Source organism: Oryzias latipes, chromosome 23, assembly GCF_002234675.1.
Source record: "Oryzias latipes chromosome 23, ASM223467v1".
NCBI classification, from domain to species: domain Eukaryota; kingdom Metazoa; phylum Chordata; class Actinopteri; order Beloniformes; family Adrianichthyidae; genus Oryzias; species Oryzias latipes.
In genome coordinates, this window is record NC_019881.2 from 1,085,904 (window position 1) to 1,104,778 (window position 18,875).

Here is an 18,875-nt window from a genome sequence, read left to right on the forward strand (position 1 = left end):
GAAACTTAACATAAACGTCAGGGGAACAATTATGAACATTTACTTCTTGCTAAACACATACAATGCAAATTTAAAATGACACCTCTCATATTGCTAAAAACCCAATGGGAAGAGGATTTAGGCTTAAATATCACTGAGAAGATATGGGAGAAAGCCCTAGACAGAATATACTCTTCCTCCATCTGTTCACGTCACAGGATTACTCAGTTTAAAATTGTACATAGACTCCATTGGTCTAAAGCAAGACTTACAAAATTCATTCCGAATATTAATCCAATTTGTGATCGATGTAAACAATCAACGGCCACTACCTCACATATGTTTTGGTCCTGTGCAAAATGAAGTTGCTTTTGGCCGTCAATTTTTAAATTATTTTCAGATGTTTTACAAAGGCCTATAAAGCCTTCTGTCATTTCTGCAATATTTGGTGTAATCCCACAGGATCTTAATCCCAACCACAAAGAACAAAACATAATTATCTTTGGGACCTTAATTGCTAGGAGACTTATTCTTCTCAAATGGAAGGATGACTTTCCTCCAACGTCAAAGATGTGGATATATAATCTCTTACAGTATTTGGTTTTGGAGAAAATTCGCTTCTCTGCTAGAGGTTTGATTTGATTTGATTTGAAATGGTTTATTTCAAGCAATTAAGTAGAAATAATACACAACAGTAATATAAACATCAGTTATACACTCATACAGTAACTAATCAAACTTAGGATAATTAGTCATATTAATAAATATTGCTTGAAAGGGAGTGGAAGGAAGCGAATTTATATAATCCCACCCCGATTATACTGTAACCATTTTATTACATGATTTATCAATATCCGGTTCCCAGTTTTTATCAGACAGGATTAATAATCATAAGATATCGATAAAGCACATGACAAAGATGAATTACTTAAGTATTACGTCAAAAATAACTATTTTAGAAATCAACATGGCAAATGCAGATCAGTCATCTGAAATATATGCAGATTATGTTACTTATAAAAGCCATTCATATGAATAAAACATAATACTATATCAGTAAAGCAGACACAACACTGTTTCAGGAATTTTCATAGCAAAATTTCATCAAGTATCAAAAGTTAAAAACATGTGCAAAATTATGCTACATTAGGAAAGATTTTTGAATCAATTTATCAAGTTTTGGAGAAAGTGAAGTAATATCATTAAAAGTCAATCAATTTAACAATTTTCAATAAGTGATTAATCATTTGTTTTACTTTTTTTTAAAATATTTTTTGTATTTTTTTTTTTTTTTTATAATAAAGTAATGCTATAGGGCAGTGTTTTTCAACCAGTGTGCCGCGGCACACTAGTGTGCCGTGGGAAATTGCCCTCATTAACTGATCTAAAAACATTTCCCATCTCCAGGATTTCAGCTCTGTGTTCATCCAAACAGGCCCTGATAAAACACTGAGGAGTTAGGAATATAAAAGATCGTAAAATACCTTTTCTTTGCGTTTATTTTATTTTATTAAAGACATTTTGATAAGAATGACGTACCGCGATTCAGCTGCACCTTCGGCTGTATTTTGGAAAAGTCCCGTGTTGGGGGGGTTAATCACATGTCATCGGTCTGACCAATCAGAAGTGCTTAAAGTCTTCACTTCCTTGTCCCGATTTAGCTCGTAAAGTCTCTCAGTTCTAACTGAAATAGCAGCTAAAGCTCGTCTTTAGCGGTGTAGCTTTCCACAGAATCCGGTATCAGACCGTGGAACAAGTGAACAAAACAATGAAGCTCCGAAAAGCGATCTTCGGCCGTTTTATGCACTACATCTCCCATGATGCATTGGGTTGTGAGAGTGACAGCGCAAAAGGAGATCTGTTGTTAAACGTCTTGAAACCAACGAACACACAAACTGTTTTTAAATCTTCTAACTTAACTTTTATTGCATCTTTTAGAAAAAAACAGCTGCAGTTTCCAGCTTTTTCTGTAACAATTATCTCAAAAATGCATGTGAGATTGTGCAGGGGCAGTAGATCAATACAGACTGAGTTTCTCCTTTTTTTTAAATTTTTGGATGCTGGTGTGCCGCGGGATTTTTTTTAAGGTTAAAGTGTGCCGTGGCTCAGAAAAGGTTGAAAAACACTGGGGTAGAGAACCAGACCCTGATGAGCGGGCCACAGTGGAAATTCACATTGTCCCATAGAGTAACACTGAGATCTCTCTCAGTTTCAGGGATCAAATCTAAATGAAGGCGGTCCAAGAAGATGAGGAGCTTCTGTGTGTTGTATGGGCCAAGACTGGGGATGTGAGTGGCCACACCATTCTCAGATATGGCAGCACACATAGTTCTATTGCCCCTCGCTGGCCTGGGACATCCTCCTTCGTTAGTCAAGTTGTAGTTTCACCTGACTGTCAATTGTTGTAATAAATGTATCAAATGTTCCAAGGGATTCATATATCGTATTCATGTATTATGTTCTTGACTATTTTTGACAATTGAACAGACTATTGTGCATGTGATGACTTACACAATGAAATGATGCTGACTCATTTTGGAGCAAACAACCATCAGACTGAGAATCAACAATCAAAGTCAAGTCAAAGTAACTTTATTGTCAGTCTCTACAATGTTATTCACATACATAGAAATTGAAATTTCATTTTCTCTTCAGCTTCGGTTTAAACGGGGAGACAACTTGAAATTGCACAATAAAACAGTAACAAACTAAAAATTGTGGAGGCTATAAATAGTAGAGAGATAACATAAAGTGACTGTAGTTGAGTTCCTTGTTTAACTTGAATTTTTACATCACTGGAGGACTGGTGGAAGGTGCAGTTAGTGCTGATGATGTATATGATGTGTGTAGGTCAGAGTTCAGCAGAGCCGGGGGGCAACGGGGCAACAAGAGGGGAGGGGTACAGGGCCGGGAGAGAGTTCAGCTTCCTGACAGCCTGAAGGAGAAAACTGTCTCTGAGTCTGCTGGTCCTGGCCTGAAGACTGCATAGTCTCCTCCCAGATGGCAGCAGACTGAAGGAGCTGTTGGATGGATGGGTGGGGTCAGCTGCAATGCAGAGGGCTTTTCGGGTCAGGCGGGTGTTGTAGATGTCCTGGAGGGAGGGAAGTGGGGCACCGGTGATCCTCTCAGCTGCCCTCACGATGCGTTGGAGGGAATTCAGGCAGGCGCCATACCACACCGTGATGCAGCTGGTGAGGATGCTCTCCACAGCACCTCTGTAGAAAGTGTGAATGATGGGGGGAGGGGCTTTGGCTTTCTTTAGTTTTCGGAGGAAGTAGAGACGCTGCTGTAATTTCCCAGCCAGTGATGCGATGCTCTCGGACCAGGAGAGGTTGTCTGTGATGTGCACACCCAGGAACTTGGTGCTGCTCACTCTTTCCACCGTAGTGTTGTTGATGGTCAGAGGAGCATGCTGAGTGTGGCCTCTCCTGAAATCCACCACCATCTCCTTCGTCTTCTCCACTTTCAGGAGGAGATTATGGTCTCTGCACCAACCGGCCAGGTGGCTCACCTCACTCCTGTTTGTCTCATCGCCGCTCCTGATGAGACCCACCACTGTGGTATCGTCGGCAAACTTAACGTAAATGTTGGAGCTGTGTAGTCGTGAGTCAACAGGGTGAAGAGGAGGGGGCTCAGCACACATCCCTGGGGAGCCCCCGTGTTCATCATGATGGTGCTGGATATGTTACTGCCGACTCGCACTGCTTGTGGCCTCCCCAGCAGGAAGTCTAACAGCCATTTACTCAGAGATGAGTTGAGCCCCAACTGGGCCAGTTTGTGAGTGAGCTGCTGGGGGGGTGTGATGGTGTTGAATGCTGAACTGCTGGGGGGGGGGTGATGGTGTTGAATGCTGAGCTGAAGTCAATGAACAGCATCCTGACATATGAGTCCTTATTCTCCAGGTGGGTGTGTGCAGAGTGAAGAGCAGTTGAGATGGCATCCTCTGTTGAACGGTTGGGCCGATAAGCAAACTGAGATGGGTCCAAGGAGGGGGGCAGGGCAGACTTGATGTGCCACATGACCAGCCGTTCAAAGCTCTTCATGATGATGGGGGTCAGAGCAACCGGACGGTAGTCGTTAAAGCAGGAGGGAGAAGGCTTTTTGGGACGGGTATGATGGTGGTCGCTTTGAAGCATGTGGGGATGACAGCCTGACTCAGGGAGATGTGGAAAATGTCTGTGAAGACGTCAGCCAGTTCCCCCACACAGTCTCTCAGCACCCAACCAGGGATGCTGTCTGGACCGGGGGCTTTTCGTGCATTGATCCTACTGAGGGATCTCCTCACGCTGTCTGAAGACAGCAAGTTTAGATCAACAAGATCTATTCACTTGGACATTGTGCTAAATGTAGGTTACCTTTACTTCATAAATACTGAGATATTGAGACATGTACTAAGAAATTTGCAATTTGATGACGTTAATGAGGAATTCCATTCTGTTGTGAACAATTACCAAGAGGTTTGGAGGTTTGTCCATGTTGTTTTGAGAATGTAATTTCTGTTTCAAGAAATGAGCCAAACCAATGGAGAAGACTGTAATACTGAATTCTTGCAGTTAAAGACAAATGTGTAATGCTTGAATATTTGCATTTACTCTGCAAAAAAGAATAAGAAGCACACAACACCAACACACAGACATAGTTCATTTTGATATCTAGGATGCTAACGGAACACACCTTTACTAATCTAGCCTGTGCTGAGCTGATTTTGGCTGACTTCATGTGGCCCTTTGATGGAGGAGGCAAGAGATGCAGCAGAAGAGCTATATATACTGTATACAGTAAACCCTTGTTTTTCGCGGGGGTTACGTTCCAAAAAGAACCCATGATAGGTAAAATCTGTGAAGTAGAAACCATTATTTTTTTTACTATTCTTATACAATTAAATACTCTTTTATAGATTGAAAAGAAAGAACAAACCATTTTACAGGCTCAAGGTTTTTTTTCACAAATAAAATTACTTTAGAAACATTTTTTTTTCAACAATTAACTTCTGTACTGTACTGACAATAATTTGAATCATCAATGTGAACAGAAGGCCTCAGATTGCGGAGATTAGCCCCGCCCACCGCGATCCGAGTTTTGGATTAAACGGGAGAAATTTTAAAATGATTATGAAAATATACAAAGTACAGTGGGACAAATAGTGGCTCAGGTGTATTTCACTGCTCTTCAGACTGAGCCGCTGCATCCTGACTCCGCTCTGCAGTGTTTTCTTCTTCTCAAGCCCGCGGTGCAGCTGTGTTTGTTCTTGAGAAGAACACAGTGATTGGCAGTTGTTGTCGCTCTATTCCTATGGGTTTCAGATAAACTCCAAGTTGCAAGATGATTTGGACGTAGGTAATGTAAATTTAGCAATCTGTTTTACGTACGTGTACATATTAAACTGCAACGTTATTGACGCACAGGTAGAGAAGAAGCGGAGTGACTTTTTAGCCAATCAGAATGCAGAACACAATGCATTATGCAAATCCGTGAAGTAGCAAAACTGTGAAAAGTAAACCTTGTCATAGCGAGGGATCACTGTATAGTATACACTGTATATACTGTATACTATATATACTGTATATACATTCTGAGCCTTCAGCCGCTCGGCTCCCCAACTCTGGAACTCTCTCCCCCCCAGATCTCAGTAACATTAGAGTCCTTTTTAATTTTTAAATTCAGACTGACAACCTATCTGTTTAAATCTGCTTTTCCAGATCACAATTTTTCATCTGCTGTCTGATTTTATTAATGGATTTAAGTGATTTATTGTTTTTAACATGTCATTTTATTTTGTTTTCCTTTTAAATCTTGTATATCAGTGTCCTTGGGTGTTTTGAAAGGCACTTTTAATTAAAATCTATTATTATTATTATTTTATTATTATTTTTATCCCAGCCTTAAACAAAAAAACATTTTTAAAGTACCTATTTGTATAAAAAATATTTTCATCACATTTTCTTTAACTGTTCTAAAATTATATTTCTTTATTGACAAAGAAATAGAAAATATTTCACCACGCCTACATTGACAGAACCCCTGTAACAAATTCATAAACTGCAACTGTTTTCTAAAAGGGTCAGGGGTTACCATGGGTTAGTGTTGTCCATGTTTACCTGAGGAATCCTCAGCTTTGGGGTCAATAGATGCCAGTAACTCCTCTTTGTTGGAACTCAATGGAAGACACTGGCTTGTGACAATAACTTTGTTCTTGAAACAGGATGGCCACTTAGCAGAAACCTTCCTGATTCTTCATCCACCAACAACATGGAAAGTCCTGGTCCATCTTTGAAGAAACAAACATGTAACTTAACAGGTAGGATTCAAATTTTCTATAATGCTTTGGAATGAACTTTATTGATTCTTACGTACTTACGTCAAGGAGACAAAGGAAGACTTCACAGACTGACAATTCTGCATCTTGGTCATGAATCAGCTTCTGTCTATACTCAAAGGTGGCTCTCATCTTCTCTTTAACCCCAGATTTATCTGTAGAGTGTCTTATTATAGAGAAAGCCTCTCTGCATTCCTCCCCAAACAGCTGTCCATATATTAACACAGAATCTCTTTTGGTTCTTGGACTTTCCTGGTATTCAGGCTTTGAACACAAAGGAGAACCAACTTTGGTGTTTAGCTGGACCGTCTTCAGTCTCCAGACAAGATAGCCAGAATTGGCGTCCGGATCATAATAATATTCCTGCATATAGACTGAAACATGGATATGGACAGAGACACAAAGAATTCTGAAAGACTATTACTGAGATCAAACATTGAAAACAAAAGTCTACAGAAGTTACAAATCCATTATTTCAGTATTTTTCTTGAAAATAGTGGAAAAGGGTCACAGCTTCCAGATCATAACTGGACCAAACACTGAATGGTGGAATCCTCCTAATAAAACAAGAGACAGAATAGATTATTTACATTTTTTCTCAACCAGATTTCCATCGATTACTGTAGTGTGTGATACCTTCCCCACATGCAGATGTTACGTCTGCAACCAGAATATTGACCATCTGCCTTCGTGTTGCATCTGACAGAGTTTAGTTTTGTCGTATTCCTTGAAGATTTCCTCTCCCTCATATTGCTGACGCACCGCGTCTCGCTCTGCTGCAAACGCTTAGAGATCTGATTGATGGTAAATGAACTAAAATGTTCTGTTAAAAACTTTAATTTGAAAACAGTCCCAACTGTCCAAACTTGATGAAAGAGTAACTGAGATATATTAACTTGTCTTACTGCAGACTGATCGGCACATTGTGCCTTTTATTTGTGTTAAACCAGCCAAAGATCTTTTTATTTTGTGTCCTCTGACTCACTGCAGAGAGAGAGGTTACTGTCCTGTTTGGTAATTGTGCTGTGATAATACCTTTATAGAATAAACTGGAGATCCTGACTCCAATGTGGTGAATTTATTCAACCATCTCACAACTGCAACACAGTAGAAGAAGAATCCAGTCGCAGAAGACATGGAGATGTTTTTAAAACCAAAAAAGGAAGACAAAAGTTGTGCCAGTCCCTCTTCAAAGGCTACATTTATACACAAATACAACCCTGATTTGATCTAGTTTGGCTTTGTGAACGGAGGCAGTGAGAAAAAGCCCAGTGTTGAGAGACGGCTAACCTCATCCAACGAAGCTCTGAAACCGTCAGAATCAAGGCGCCATCTAGAATCCAAACATTCTAGAAAGTACATAGTACAAAAAAGAAAACCAAGAGGTTGCTCATGGATGTAGATTTCTTATGTTTTCTTAAATTCTTTAAAAATGTATTTACAGTAAATCAGTCAATGATGTAAGAATTGTTGACTTATTTCTGAGAGACCCGTTTCAGCAGAGTAGTCAACACATTTTAAATGTTGTTTTTTTAACTGAACCGCTCCAGTTGTTTACTGGTTTTTTAACTTTTGGTAAATTGTGAAGTGAAATTGAAAGTCCTTGTTTGTCTCGTTAGTTTGCTGTAACGCCTTCCATAAATGTAAACAGAGATGAAAAATGTTGATTTTGTCAGACAAAAATCCAATATCCTTAGTAAAACGTAATGATTTCAGATGTTTATCTAATGTAGAGCCTTTAGGCTATCATAGAGGACACAGACTATGGATGTCAAAATAATGGTAGATTACTGTTGGAAAGTTAAAAAAAAAAACTAAAACTAGTTATTCAAAAATGTCTTTAGATGAGCCCAATGTAAAAACATGACATACAAACTAAAATGGCAGGAAGCAGAAGAGGGTAGAACATGCCACGTTTATTTAAATACAAAATGTCCACAAAAATAGAAGTGGACAAAAAAATAAATTAGACAAAACACAAGAATGTGACACAAAAGTGTTAAATTTCTATTGGATGACCAACATGGAAAAATGAACCAGCAGAATCCCAGAAAACCTGAAACAACCATCAAAGCTAAACGGAGTAAAGTCACATGAGCGAAGTGAGGACAAGGAAATGTTCTGACATCTTTTTAAGGAAATCCATGAACTGCAGCGGCTTCAGTGAGTTAACTACATACCTTCTGTTTACAAGTGTGATAAGGTGATGGGATGTGCTGTTCTCAGGCAGAGAAGACTATTGTTAGTGGCCATCAAAAGAACAGGAAAACTTTGATCAGGCTGAGGAAACAGCCAGCCTCCCAGAAGCTGAGTTTCAGTGGAAGAGGAAGGAATTTCACTCTTTGGGACGAGCAAAACCAACAGAAACAGCGGGCTTGTATTCGCACAATGCACTGTGGCCAGCTTCACGCTGCTGCTGTTTGTTGTGTGTTCCAGAGGATGGATACTCAGGAGGTTTGTGATGTCTGCAGAGGAGGATGTGCAGCTCTGTGAATGTGTGTTTGTCCCTGGTGGGGGGACGTCTGCAGAGCTGAACCTACCCATGCTCCTCTGTATGGAGAATCGCATGCTCGTCTGTTTGACTGCGCCCGGGCTGTGAGGCTTTTATTGACACAATCAACAAGCACACGAGTCCCAGTTACTGATTACAAGTGATTTTATAATTTTTTTGGTCTGATAAGAGTTGGGCTTTAAGCACAAAGTCCTACGGGGTTCAGCGAGCTTTCAGCTGGGATCTTCATAGTGCCGAACCTCTGTGGCATAAAGGTAAACACTTTCTTCTTTTTTTACAATTTCTTACTTTATAAACTTTGTTTACATTCATTTTCTTTCTGTCACATATTGCTGATATAATGTGGTTAAGCAAAACAAAATATTAAATCGTTTTCTTTTTTAAAACAAGTGGTAAAATAGTTTTTGGAAAACCTACTTTTATTAATATTTTTGGAAAATGAGTATTTACGAGGAGAACTTAATTGTCTTTGCTTTATTTTTGTAAATTTTTAACCCCTTTGGTTCTTTTGCAGGACTTTTTTTTTGCATTTTCTGGCGCACAGCAGCATCATGAGTGTGGAGCCCCAAAAGCCCCGTCAGGCATGCTGCTCCAAGCTCAAGGTTAGTAAAAGGTTCCATTTCCATGAGCAAAAACCGGCCTTTAGGGGCATAAATATGCTATAGAAACACATGCTATTGCTGTCTGTTTCTTTTGGGAAAATAATATTGTTAGCAAATGCAAAGTGTAAAAAATGCAAGGAATAGGAATTATTATATTTTTTTTATTTATATTTTTTAGCTAATAATGTTTTACATAAGATGTGTTTACACCATGCAAGAGCCGTTTATTGACTTTCCTAATATCACAGTTTATTACAGCGTGTGTGTGCAGGACTTATTACACATAGCATTATAACACGCTAATTGTCTCAAAAATACTCTGTCATCAGTTTCAGCGGAAATTAAAAGCAAATTAAAATAATTGATTTTCCACTAAAAGCTAGCATGTACGGTTAAAAGTCATTAAATAGAAATGAATGTTGATACTTTGGTGGCTTTTATTTGGGAATCATCCGTGACCTCAGACCTACTGTTAGTCCCTGTTAACCATTAACAGTCTGTACCAAGGGGACAAACATGAGATGTTGCTGATACACTTTGGATCTGGGAGTTTAGCTGAATATCATTTTAACCTCCTTTATGTATAAAAGACAAGCATTTAGGTAATTTTTTAAGAAGTATGAAGAGATGAAAAAGATTTTAGGCTTCACCTTTTTTCAAACTTCTTTTTGGTGAAAAAACAAGTTAGCAATATCTTAATTGCTGTCCTGGAGGTTTAATGGAATAAGCTCACTTTAAAATTTAAACACATACAATATACACAAATATTATAACTATTAACCTAAAAAAATAAATATTTTTTGAAGGTTCTAATGAAATGAAAATCCAACAAATTTCCCCTAAAAGTCAATAAAAACCTATTTATTCCTATAACTGTTCGTATCATATGTGACACATTTCTGAGACATTTCTCGTTGACACGACCACAGCTTTCCTTAAAAAAACTTTGTATATAATTAGGTCCATGTTTTCTGCCCTGTAGTGGGTTATATTTCCACTAGGGGCAGTAGAAGAGCTTTTCCTGTTCATTTCATGGCTGCTTCCTTGAGTCTCTTGGTGGGAAAGTTAAGCTAATTTTTCAAAAATTTGTGATGAGAATAGCTCATTTATTGTTATTAATTTCTAAAAGCGACTATCTACTTTATTGAAAGAATGTAAAATGTTTTGATAATTCTTAATAAAACAGTTATACCCCGTTAAAAATGTGTGCATCAAACGTGAGACAGTAGGTAAATAAAGGGCTAATGAAGACAAGAGCTGATGACTTATGTCAATACTTTTGCATCTTAAACTAACATTATTATGAGCAGAATCTACCAAAATCATATCATAATTTATACCATCTATGTCTCATAAAAAGAAAATCATACAGCATTTTTTGTTGATTACATCAAAGGGTTAAACAAACATTTTAATTCTAAAAACTAGAATTTTCTTTTAATTTTATAAAGTTGTTGCTTAAGAAAATAAAAGTTTCAAAAGATTTGATTTAACTAAAGGACTTTGAGGTCCCTCGTGAGTTAACACAGCCTCATTGTTTTAACCATTTTAGAATAGTTGGTGACCCCTTCATGCATTTAAACGTTCATCATGTTTCATGGCTTTAATCTCATCACAGGCATTTTGTTGTGAAAATCCTTTTGTTGTTACATCCTGTTTCCATGGACTTCAGTTTTCAAAGGTTTAATGGGTAGACTGTGATGTTAAAGTGTCCTTGATGAGTTCTATACATAGAAGTGAGATAAATGTCCATTTAAAAGGAAATGTATGGTAATTTAAATTAATGTATCCCTTCTGACGTCCTTAGGTGGAGATTAACAGCAATTAATCATGTCAATCACTGTCAGCATGCAAAGACTATTACTTCTTAATTAACAATGATTGTGTCAGAAACACTCCGGCCTTGACTGGAGACTAACTTGTTGTGTGTTTTCCAGCTCTTTTTAGTTTCTTTGGCTTTTGCATATTTTGCCAAGGCCTTTGGGGGATCCTATATGAAGAGCTCTATAACCCAAATTGAGAGACGCTTCGACATCCCCAGCTCCCTGACTGGGGTCATAGATGGGGGCTTTGAAATGGGTATAATTTCACGTTTTGCTGGATGTTTTGCTTTTTCTTTATTGTGAAGTTAATCTATATTTGTTTTTTACTTGTAAACCTTTTTTCATTTTTCGATTGTCAATTCTAGGCAACTTGTTGGTCATTGCCTTTGTGAGCTATTTTGGCGCTAAACTCCACCGACCCAGGCTGATTGGGATTGGCTGTTTATTAATGGCCACCGGATCTTTCCTCACGGCACTTCCCCATTTCTTTCAGGGACGGTCAGTACATAATTAGCTAATTATTTGCCCATTTTTTACAGAGATCCAGGTGATTTATAGCATTGCGGTAAAAGCTGTATCACTGACTGTATAGGAGAACTGGACTGAGTGACTCCACCCCCCTAGCATTCCAAATAGGAAGTAGCTGCTGGTTCCAAAAAGCTGAAATCTCATAGACTTCTATTGAGAAATAAACAGCTGCTGGTCTGTCATTTTATTGGTCAGAATAACCATTCTTGCTTTGATACCTTTTTTTTAACATGTTCTTGATAATTCTATTTTTTTCCCCGTAATATTCTTTCTGTAGCGAAAGATATTCAAGTTATAAACTGACCAATCAGATGCCACACTCAAATATGTGGTCTCATGTGGAACGTTGAAATCGTTTGACAGTTTCCCCCCTTGCCTGCGTTTAGTTGTACGGGGGTGTGGTCTTTAACACGATCCCTTCTAATTTGCGAGAGTGGTTGCCATAGAAACGAAGCAACCACATGGCGACGGCCGTATTACTATGACACGAATTGACTTCATTTGGTTGGAACCAGAAGTAAGTCATTTTCTGTGGGAGACGTCACACGGACTCGGTCCAGTTCTCTGATACAGTGAATGGACTGTGTACTGATGTTTTACATTTTTCTCTTTGAGGAAGTTTCTTGTTGAAAACTTGACATCCGTGTTGTCACTTTACAGGTACAAATATGAAACCAGCATGTCTCACAACAGCCAGGTCAACAGTACAGCAAACACCCTACCTTGTCTGTCCAACCAAAGCTTGGCAGAGCAAGACAAAGCACCAGATTTAGAACAAATGAGAGGTTTATTTTTGCAACTATATATTCAATTACATCCTAAAAAATGTTTGATCTCATTTATCTCCTTTTGTTCTTCTTAAATTTAATCCTAAATTATCCTTTGCAAATATTCAAGCTCAGCGTTCTTCCCTTTAGATTGTGAGAAGGCGGCAGGCTCGTCCATGTGGATCTATGTGTTCCTGGGAAACATGTTGCGAGGAATTGGAGAGACTCCGGTCATGCCGCTGGGCATTTCTTATATGGATGACTTCTCCAAAGAGGAGAACACTCCTTTCTATTTGGGTTTGTGACTTATAAACACTTTGTATTTCCAAAATGTCTTCAAATGCATTGACTTACAACCCACTGGCCTGTAGTTTTACTGTATTGAAGCGTCTGTTTCAATCGAATCAGTGTTTCCAGTCCTCTCATAAACTGCGTTGTATATTTTTCCCTTTTCCAGCCTGTATCCATACAGTGGGAATCTTGGGTCCAATGGTGGGATTCATGATGGGATCCTTCTTAGCCAAAATCTATGTGGACATTGGATTTACTGACTTAGGTATGGGACTTGGAAAGGTACAGCATCGTGTAACATGCTTCAATGTATTATTGGTCATCAACAGTGTTGTACAGCCGTAGTGGCTCTCTTTATCTACCTCCTGTTTGTGATAACCGGACTGATGGCTTAAAATTTCAAACAGAAGAGAATTTGGGAACGTTTGGTAAGGCATGCCCCCTTTTAGGAGCCCCTCAGCTAAATAATTAACCTTGTGTCCCTTTGAACCTCTGTGGCATGGCTTAAGTGAAAGAACAAAAACTTTAGTCTTGACGATACAAAAGGTCGTCCCCAGACATTGATTTTTCCCCAACTTTGTCAACCTGCTTGTACCAAGTATGTCAAAATGTTGACATAGTTGTACAATCTGTAACGACTGCTTCTACCTGAGCATGTGATGGGTATTTAAAACAGCTGTCTATACCAAGGCAATCTCCACCCTGTTTGCTCTCAGAAACCATCACCATCACGCATCGGGACTCTCGCTGGGTGGGCGCCTGGTGGCTCGGCTTCATCGTGTCTGGCACGGTGATGCTGTTGGCCAGCATCCCGTTCTTTTTCCTGTCCAAAACTTTGCCTAAAGAAGGCGAAGAGGAGAACAAAAGCACCGAGCTGACAGCCCTGGCCGAGCAGGAGAACTTCCTGCCTGAGGAGGCCATAGGCGCGGAGGAGAAGGAGAAGCCGGTGACATTTAAGGAAATGGTCAAAGGTAACCACGATTTGATGTATATTAGCACTCAGCCTTCGGTAGTGTTCATGGATGACACATACAGATTTAAAGTTAGTTAAAGTAGCATTAAGTTGTTCTGAATGATAAATTCAAATCAGTTCAGTTTATTTAGCCATGGTGTGGCTGTAGTGGGAAGGTAAAGCGGTCAACCTCTGATTGGATTGCAGGTTTGGTTCACATTATGCCCGCCCCTGTGTCAAAGTGTCCTTAAAGCAAAACACTGAGCCCCAAATTGCTCCTGGTGGTTGTAAGGTGGTACCAATGTTTTGTAGCGCCGACGTCACAGCAGAAACGGGCAAGGGATGCATGCTGGGTACACGGACTCCAGTGTGTGTCCGAATTCTTTCACTACTCACTGCACTTATAGTACCTTTGCCATTTTCTAGTTCTGTCCGAATCTACAATTTCAAATTCAAGCACCCTAGAAATTTCCCAAAAATCCATCCATCTTCGTCCGCTTATCCGGGACCGGGTTGTGGGGGCAGCAGTCTAACCAAAGATGCCCAGACTTCTCTCTCCCCGGCCACTTCCTCCAGCTCCTCTGGGGGACCCCGAGGCGTTCCCAGGCCAGCCCACAGACATAGTCTCTCCAGCGTGTCCTGGGTCTTCCCCGCCCAGCGGGACATGCCCGGAACACCTCTCCAGGGAGGCGTCCAGGAGGCATCTGGACTAGGTGCCCGAGCCACCTCAACTGGCTCCTTTCGATGTGGAGGAGAAGCGGTTCTACTCCGAGCTCTCCATGGGTGACCGAGCTCCTCTCCCTTTCTCTAAGGGAGCGCCCAGCCCCCCCATGAAGCTCATTTCAGCCGCTTTATTCGGGACCTCATTTTTTCGGTCATGACCCATAGCTCATGACCATAGGTGAGTATTGGAACGAAGATCGACTGGTAAATTGAGAGCTTTGCTTTTTGGCTCAGCTCTCTCTTCACCACAACAGACCGATACAGCAACCGCATAACTACGGACGCCGATCCAGTCTTCCCACACTCATGAACAAGACACCAAGGTATTTAAACTCCTCCTCCTGGGGCAGGGACACTCCACCCACCGAGAGATGGCAAACTACCTATCTCCGGTCGAGAACCATGGCCTCAGATTTAGCTGTGCTGACCCTCATCCCAGCCGCTTCACACTCTGCCGCAAACCGCCCCAATGCACGCTGGAGGTCCATGCTCGTTGAAGCCAACAGGACAACATCATCTGCAAAAAGCAGAGAGGAAATCCTGTGATCCCCAAACCAGACCCCCTTCGGCCCCTGGCTGCGCCTAGAAATTCTGTCCATAAAAACTATGAACAGAAATGGTGATAAAGGGCAGCCCTGCCGGAGTCCAACGTGGACCGGGAACAGGTCTGACTTAATGCGAATCGAGCTCCTTCTCTGGTCATACAGAGACCGGACAGCCCTCAGTAAGGCTCCCTGGACCTCATACTCCCAGAGCACCCTCCACAGGATACCACAGGGGACGCCTTCTCCAAATCCACAAAACACATATGGACTTGATAAGCGAACTCCCACAATCCCTCCAGAACCCTAAAGAGGGGGTTGAGCTTGTCCACTGTTCAATGACCAGGACGGAAACCGCACTGTTGTTCCTGAATCTGAGGTTCGACTAACTTTCCCAAAAGTATCTGCGAAAAATCAGTGTGCATCAATGCTCACTAGATTATTGACCACAATGCCTTTCGCTTAAACAATCTCTGCAAAAAATACATTTATTTATTTTTTTTACTTTGTTTTTTATTCAACCATCATCGTTTTTAAATTCAGGATTCATAGATAGTCTTCGTCAAATGCTTGTACTGAATCGGTTTTCACTTTGTGAAATGGATGACGTCATATTTGCTGTTTCAAATCAAAAGTAAGCATAGCGTCCGAATTGATTTTAAAATCCGGGGGACTAGATCAGGGATGCCCAAATCCAGGCCTCGAGGGCCGGCCTCCAGCTAGTTTTCTAGAAATCCTGCTTTGTCTGCTGCTGACGTGGATCAGGTGTGTTCAGCCAATATGGAACTTCAATGGCAGGATGGTTGGAAAAAGAGCAGGACACCACCCTTCCAGGCCTGGAATTGGACACCCCTGCACTAGATAGTACTGTGCTATATCGTTTTTTGCAGTTAGGGGATTAGGAAGGGAATTTGGACACAACCCAAGATGTGCTGAAAGTGGTGCAAGACCTGTTTTTACCCAGGTTCAGATAAAATGTTCATTAAAGTGGACAGTCGGACTCTTTTTTTCATATTTGAAAACATAACAATAGTTATACCAAAAAGCTCATTTGTCTGTAATTAATTGGAAATAATGTGATAACTGTTGTTAACCAATTATTCAAAAAGCACCATTTAATGTCATTGCATGAACAAACCAATGTTTTTATCACGGTGTCCATCAGAAAACAAGTTTACTTCACAACAGTCATCTTCTAATTCAGAAGTAAAAATAAATCAAAATAAAGTAGCTTAGTGTTCAGAGATCAAGATTTTTGAAAACACATTTCTGCTTCTTTGAATTGAAATAAAAAAAATCGATCTAAAAATGTGATCATGTCCATTTTTCTCGTTATCCAGACTTTGTTCCGTCCTTGAGGCGACTCTTCAAGAACAGCATCTTCTCGTTGATGATCCTCACTAACCTTGTGGCAGTCAACGGTTTCATCGGGATGATCACCTTCAAGCCGAAGTTCATGGAACAGACCTATGGCCAATCAGCATCCAGGGCCATTTTCCTCATAGGTATGAAGCAAAGCCCCCATTTACTACCCTATTGCCCCTGAGTTTGCTGTGAGCCTCAGAAACAATCATATTATTACAGGGAAGTCTGATTGTGTGCGATAACAGACTGCAAATATTAGCGCTAAACAGCTCACGGTGTGGTCCACTTTCTGGAGTCTGTAGTTTTATGGCTTGTTTACTGGGCGACTACAAAACGTCGTTGGTCCTACAGTATGCATTGTTCTGCAGTCACCAAAGCTAGAAAAACAGCAAGTGGCTGCCAAACAGCCCCACTGCACTTCCTGTGTCTGTTTCAGCAGCAGCAGCACCGTTCGCAACACACGCCATTCTCTGTCACAGTTCATTGAAAACAAGCCACAAAAGAAACAATAGACGTGAAATGTCTCCCAAACACCTCCAACATGCTCTAACATCTGTCTTTACCATCTTGAAAAGCTTCTGAATACCATACACCCTATAGGGAGGAAGTGGACGGACTGCCTTCATGAGAACTTTACAGTACTGTCTGATCTGGACCTGCTGCCAACAATTAATGACTGTTGGGAACTAAAAAAACATCTGCTGTCTAACATCTTTCAATACCCAGACCTTCTCCATTAAAAACCCACTCTGAGCATCTTTTGAATTATTCTAAACGCGTTCCCAGTGATTTTTATGGTGATGCCAAATCAAAAAACCTGCGTTTTCTAAGACATCATTTCTGCAGAGTAGTTCATTAGAATTTTTAGGGCCCGAGCACGGAGTGCAAGGACCCTATTGTATCTGTTAGGTTTATTAGGGCCCGAGCACGGAGTGCAAGGACCCTATTGTATCTGTTAGAGTTATTATTATTATTAGGGCCCGAGCACGGAGTGCAAGGACCCTATTGTATCTGTTAGGTTTATTAGGGCCCGAGCACGGAGTGCAAGGACCCTATTGTAATTCGAATGTTTATTATTATTATTATTATTATTATTATTATTCTACCGGAAGAGTCGCCTTTTTGAGGCCTTTAACATACCCCAAAACTCACCAAATTTGGCACACACATCAGGAGTCGCGAAAAATTTCGTATTTTATAGGAGATTGGCATGGGCGCAGAAAAACGGCTCGATAGCGCCACCTACAGTGACTTTTGTCCCGACGCCCCGCATACGCTTTAACGTACAAGCTTGATTTTTACAGGGCATGTTCTTCAGATGGAGACCTACAAAAAAGTCTAAAAGGACCCACCTGTCACTCGCACAGGAAGTCTGATATATTGAGGTCAATATGTCATTTTTGCTCCATTTTGGACATTTGCAGGCCTCGCTCTAGAACGAACTCCTCCTAGAGATTTGTGAATAATGACTCCAAACTTTGGTTTTGTAAACTAAACACATGTCCGATGTTAAATTGCGAAGCTTTTAAGTTTTTATGGATGTTTGTGACCGTGGCGGCGCGTCGAAAATGGAGGTCATTTTGAAAACACGCCATGAAAAGAAAAATGGCCATTACTCAGCCATGCAAAATCCAATCTGATCCAAAATTGATATGCATGATTGTAGTCTGACTCTGAACACATCAGAAGTGGAAAAATCCAGAACAGGTGTAGCGCCACCTGCTGGTAAAAGGAAATGACATGTTTTACTTGGAGCATCACTGCTCCAAGTAGGATGAGCCGACACACCTCAAAATGATGTCCACCTGTTGAAAAGCCATTGATGTTTACTCTGATAAAAAGCCATAACTTTCAATGCGGGGGTGTGGTCGTGACAGAGCGGCGAAGTTGGGCGTCTCGCCATGCACACAAAAGTTGCTCTCACGTGCACATTCCTTGTCCAATCTCACTGAAATTCAATAGAGGTGATGAGGCTTCCATTCTGAACCAATGGATATGACAATCTTGGACGAGCTCCATAGCGCCACCTAGATATTGACAAATACATTTTATGTCACATTCTGACCTATCTTTTCTCTGTGCTTTGTCCGACATTCATAAAATTACAACAGGAGATACTCATAAGGGTCTTCTCTCATCGTCTAAAGTTTCATGGGTGTACACCTGACGGTGCCTGCGCAAGCCACCACCAAACAGGAAGTGGTTGATTGCGTTGCAGTCAGATAATTAAAAATTCATAAAAAATCAGCCGTTTGTATCACGAGGCTGAGATTTCAGAATGAGAGGCCTCTTACATATCTCCAACTTAGATACACAGCACTTGCATGGGTGAACAAAAAACGGCTCAATAGCGCCACCTACCATGTTTGTTTTTGAGAGCCCCGCCATGTTCTTTAACATACAAGCTTGATTTTTACAGGACATGTTCATCAGATAGAAACCTACAAAAAAGTCTCTTGGGACCAAGCTGTCAGT

The 18,875-nt window shown here is 40.6% G+C and overlaps 1 protein-coding gene across 1 annotated transcript; it reads left to right on the top strand.

Annotated features, from left to right (window-relative positions):
* Positions 1–8,809: 8,809 nt before the first annotated feature.
* LOC101173674 (solute carrier organic anion transporter family member 1C1) lies at positions 8,810–16,645 on the top strand. The gene is made up of 9 exons (XM_004084697.4): positions 8,810–9,061; positions 9,322–9,409; positions 11,347–11,488; positions 11,598–11,730; positions 12,421–12,545; positions 12,678–12,824; positions 12,985–13,083; positions 13,535–13,789; positions 16,376–16,645. The coding sequence occupies exons 2-9, from the start codon at positions 9,359–9,361 to the stop codon at positions 16,579–16,581; spliced, it is 1,158 nt and encodes a 385-aa protein (XP_004084745.3). The 5' UTR covers positions 8,810–9,061; positions 9,322–9,358; the 3' UTR covers positions 16,582–16,645.
* Positions 16,646–18,875: the final 2,230 nt, after the last annotated feature.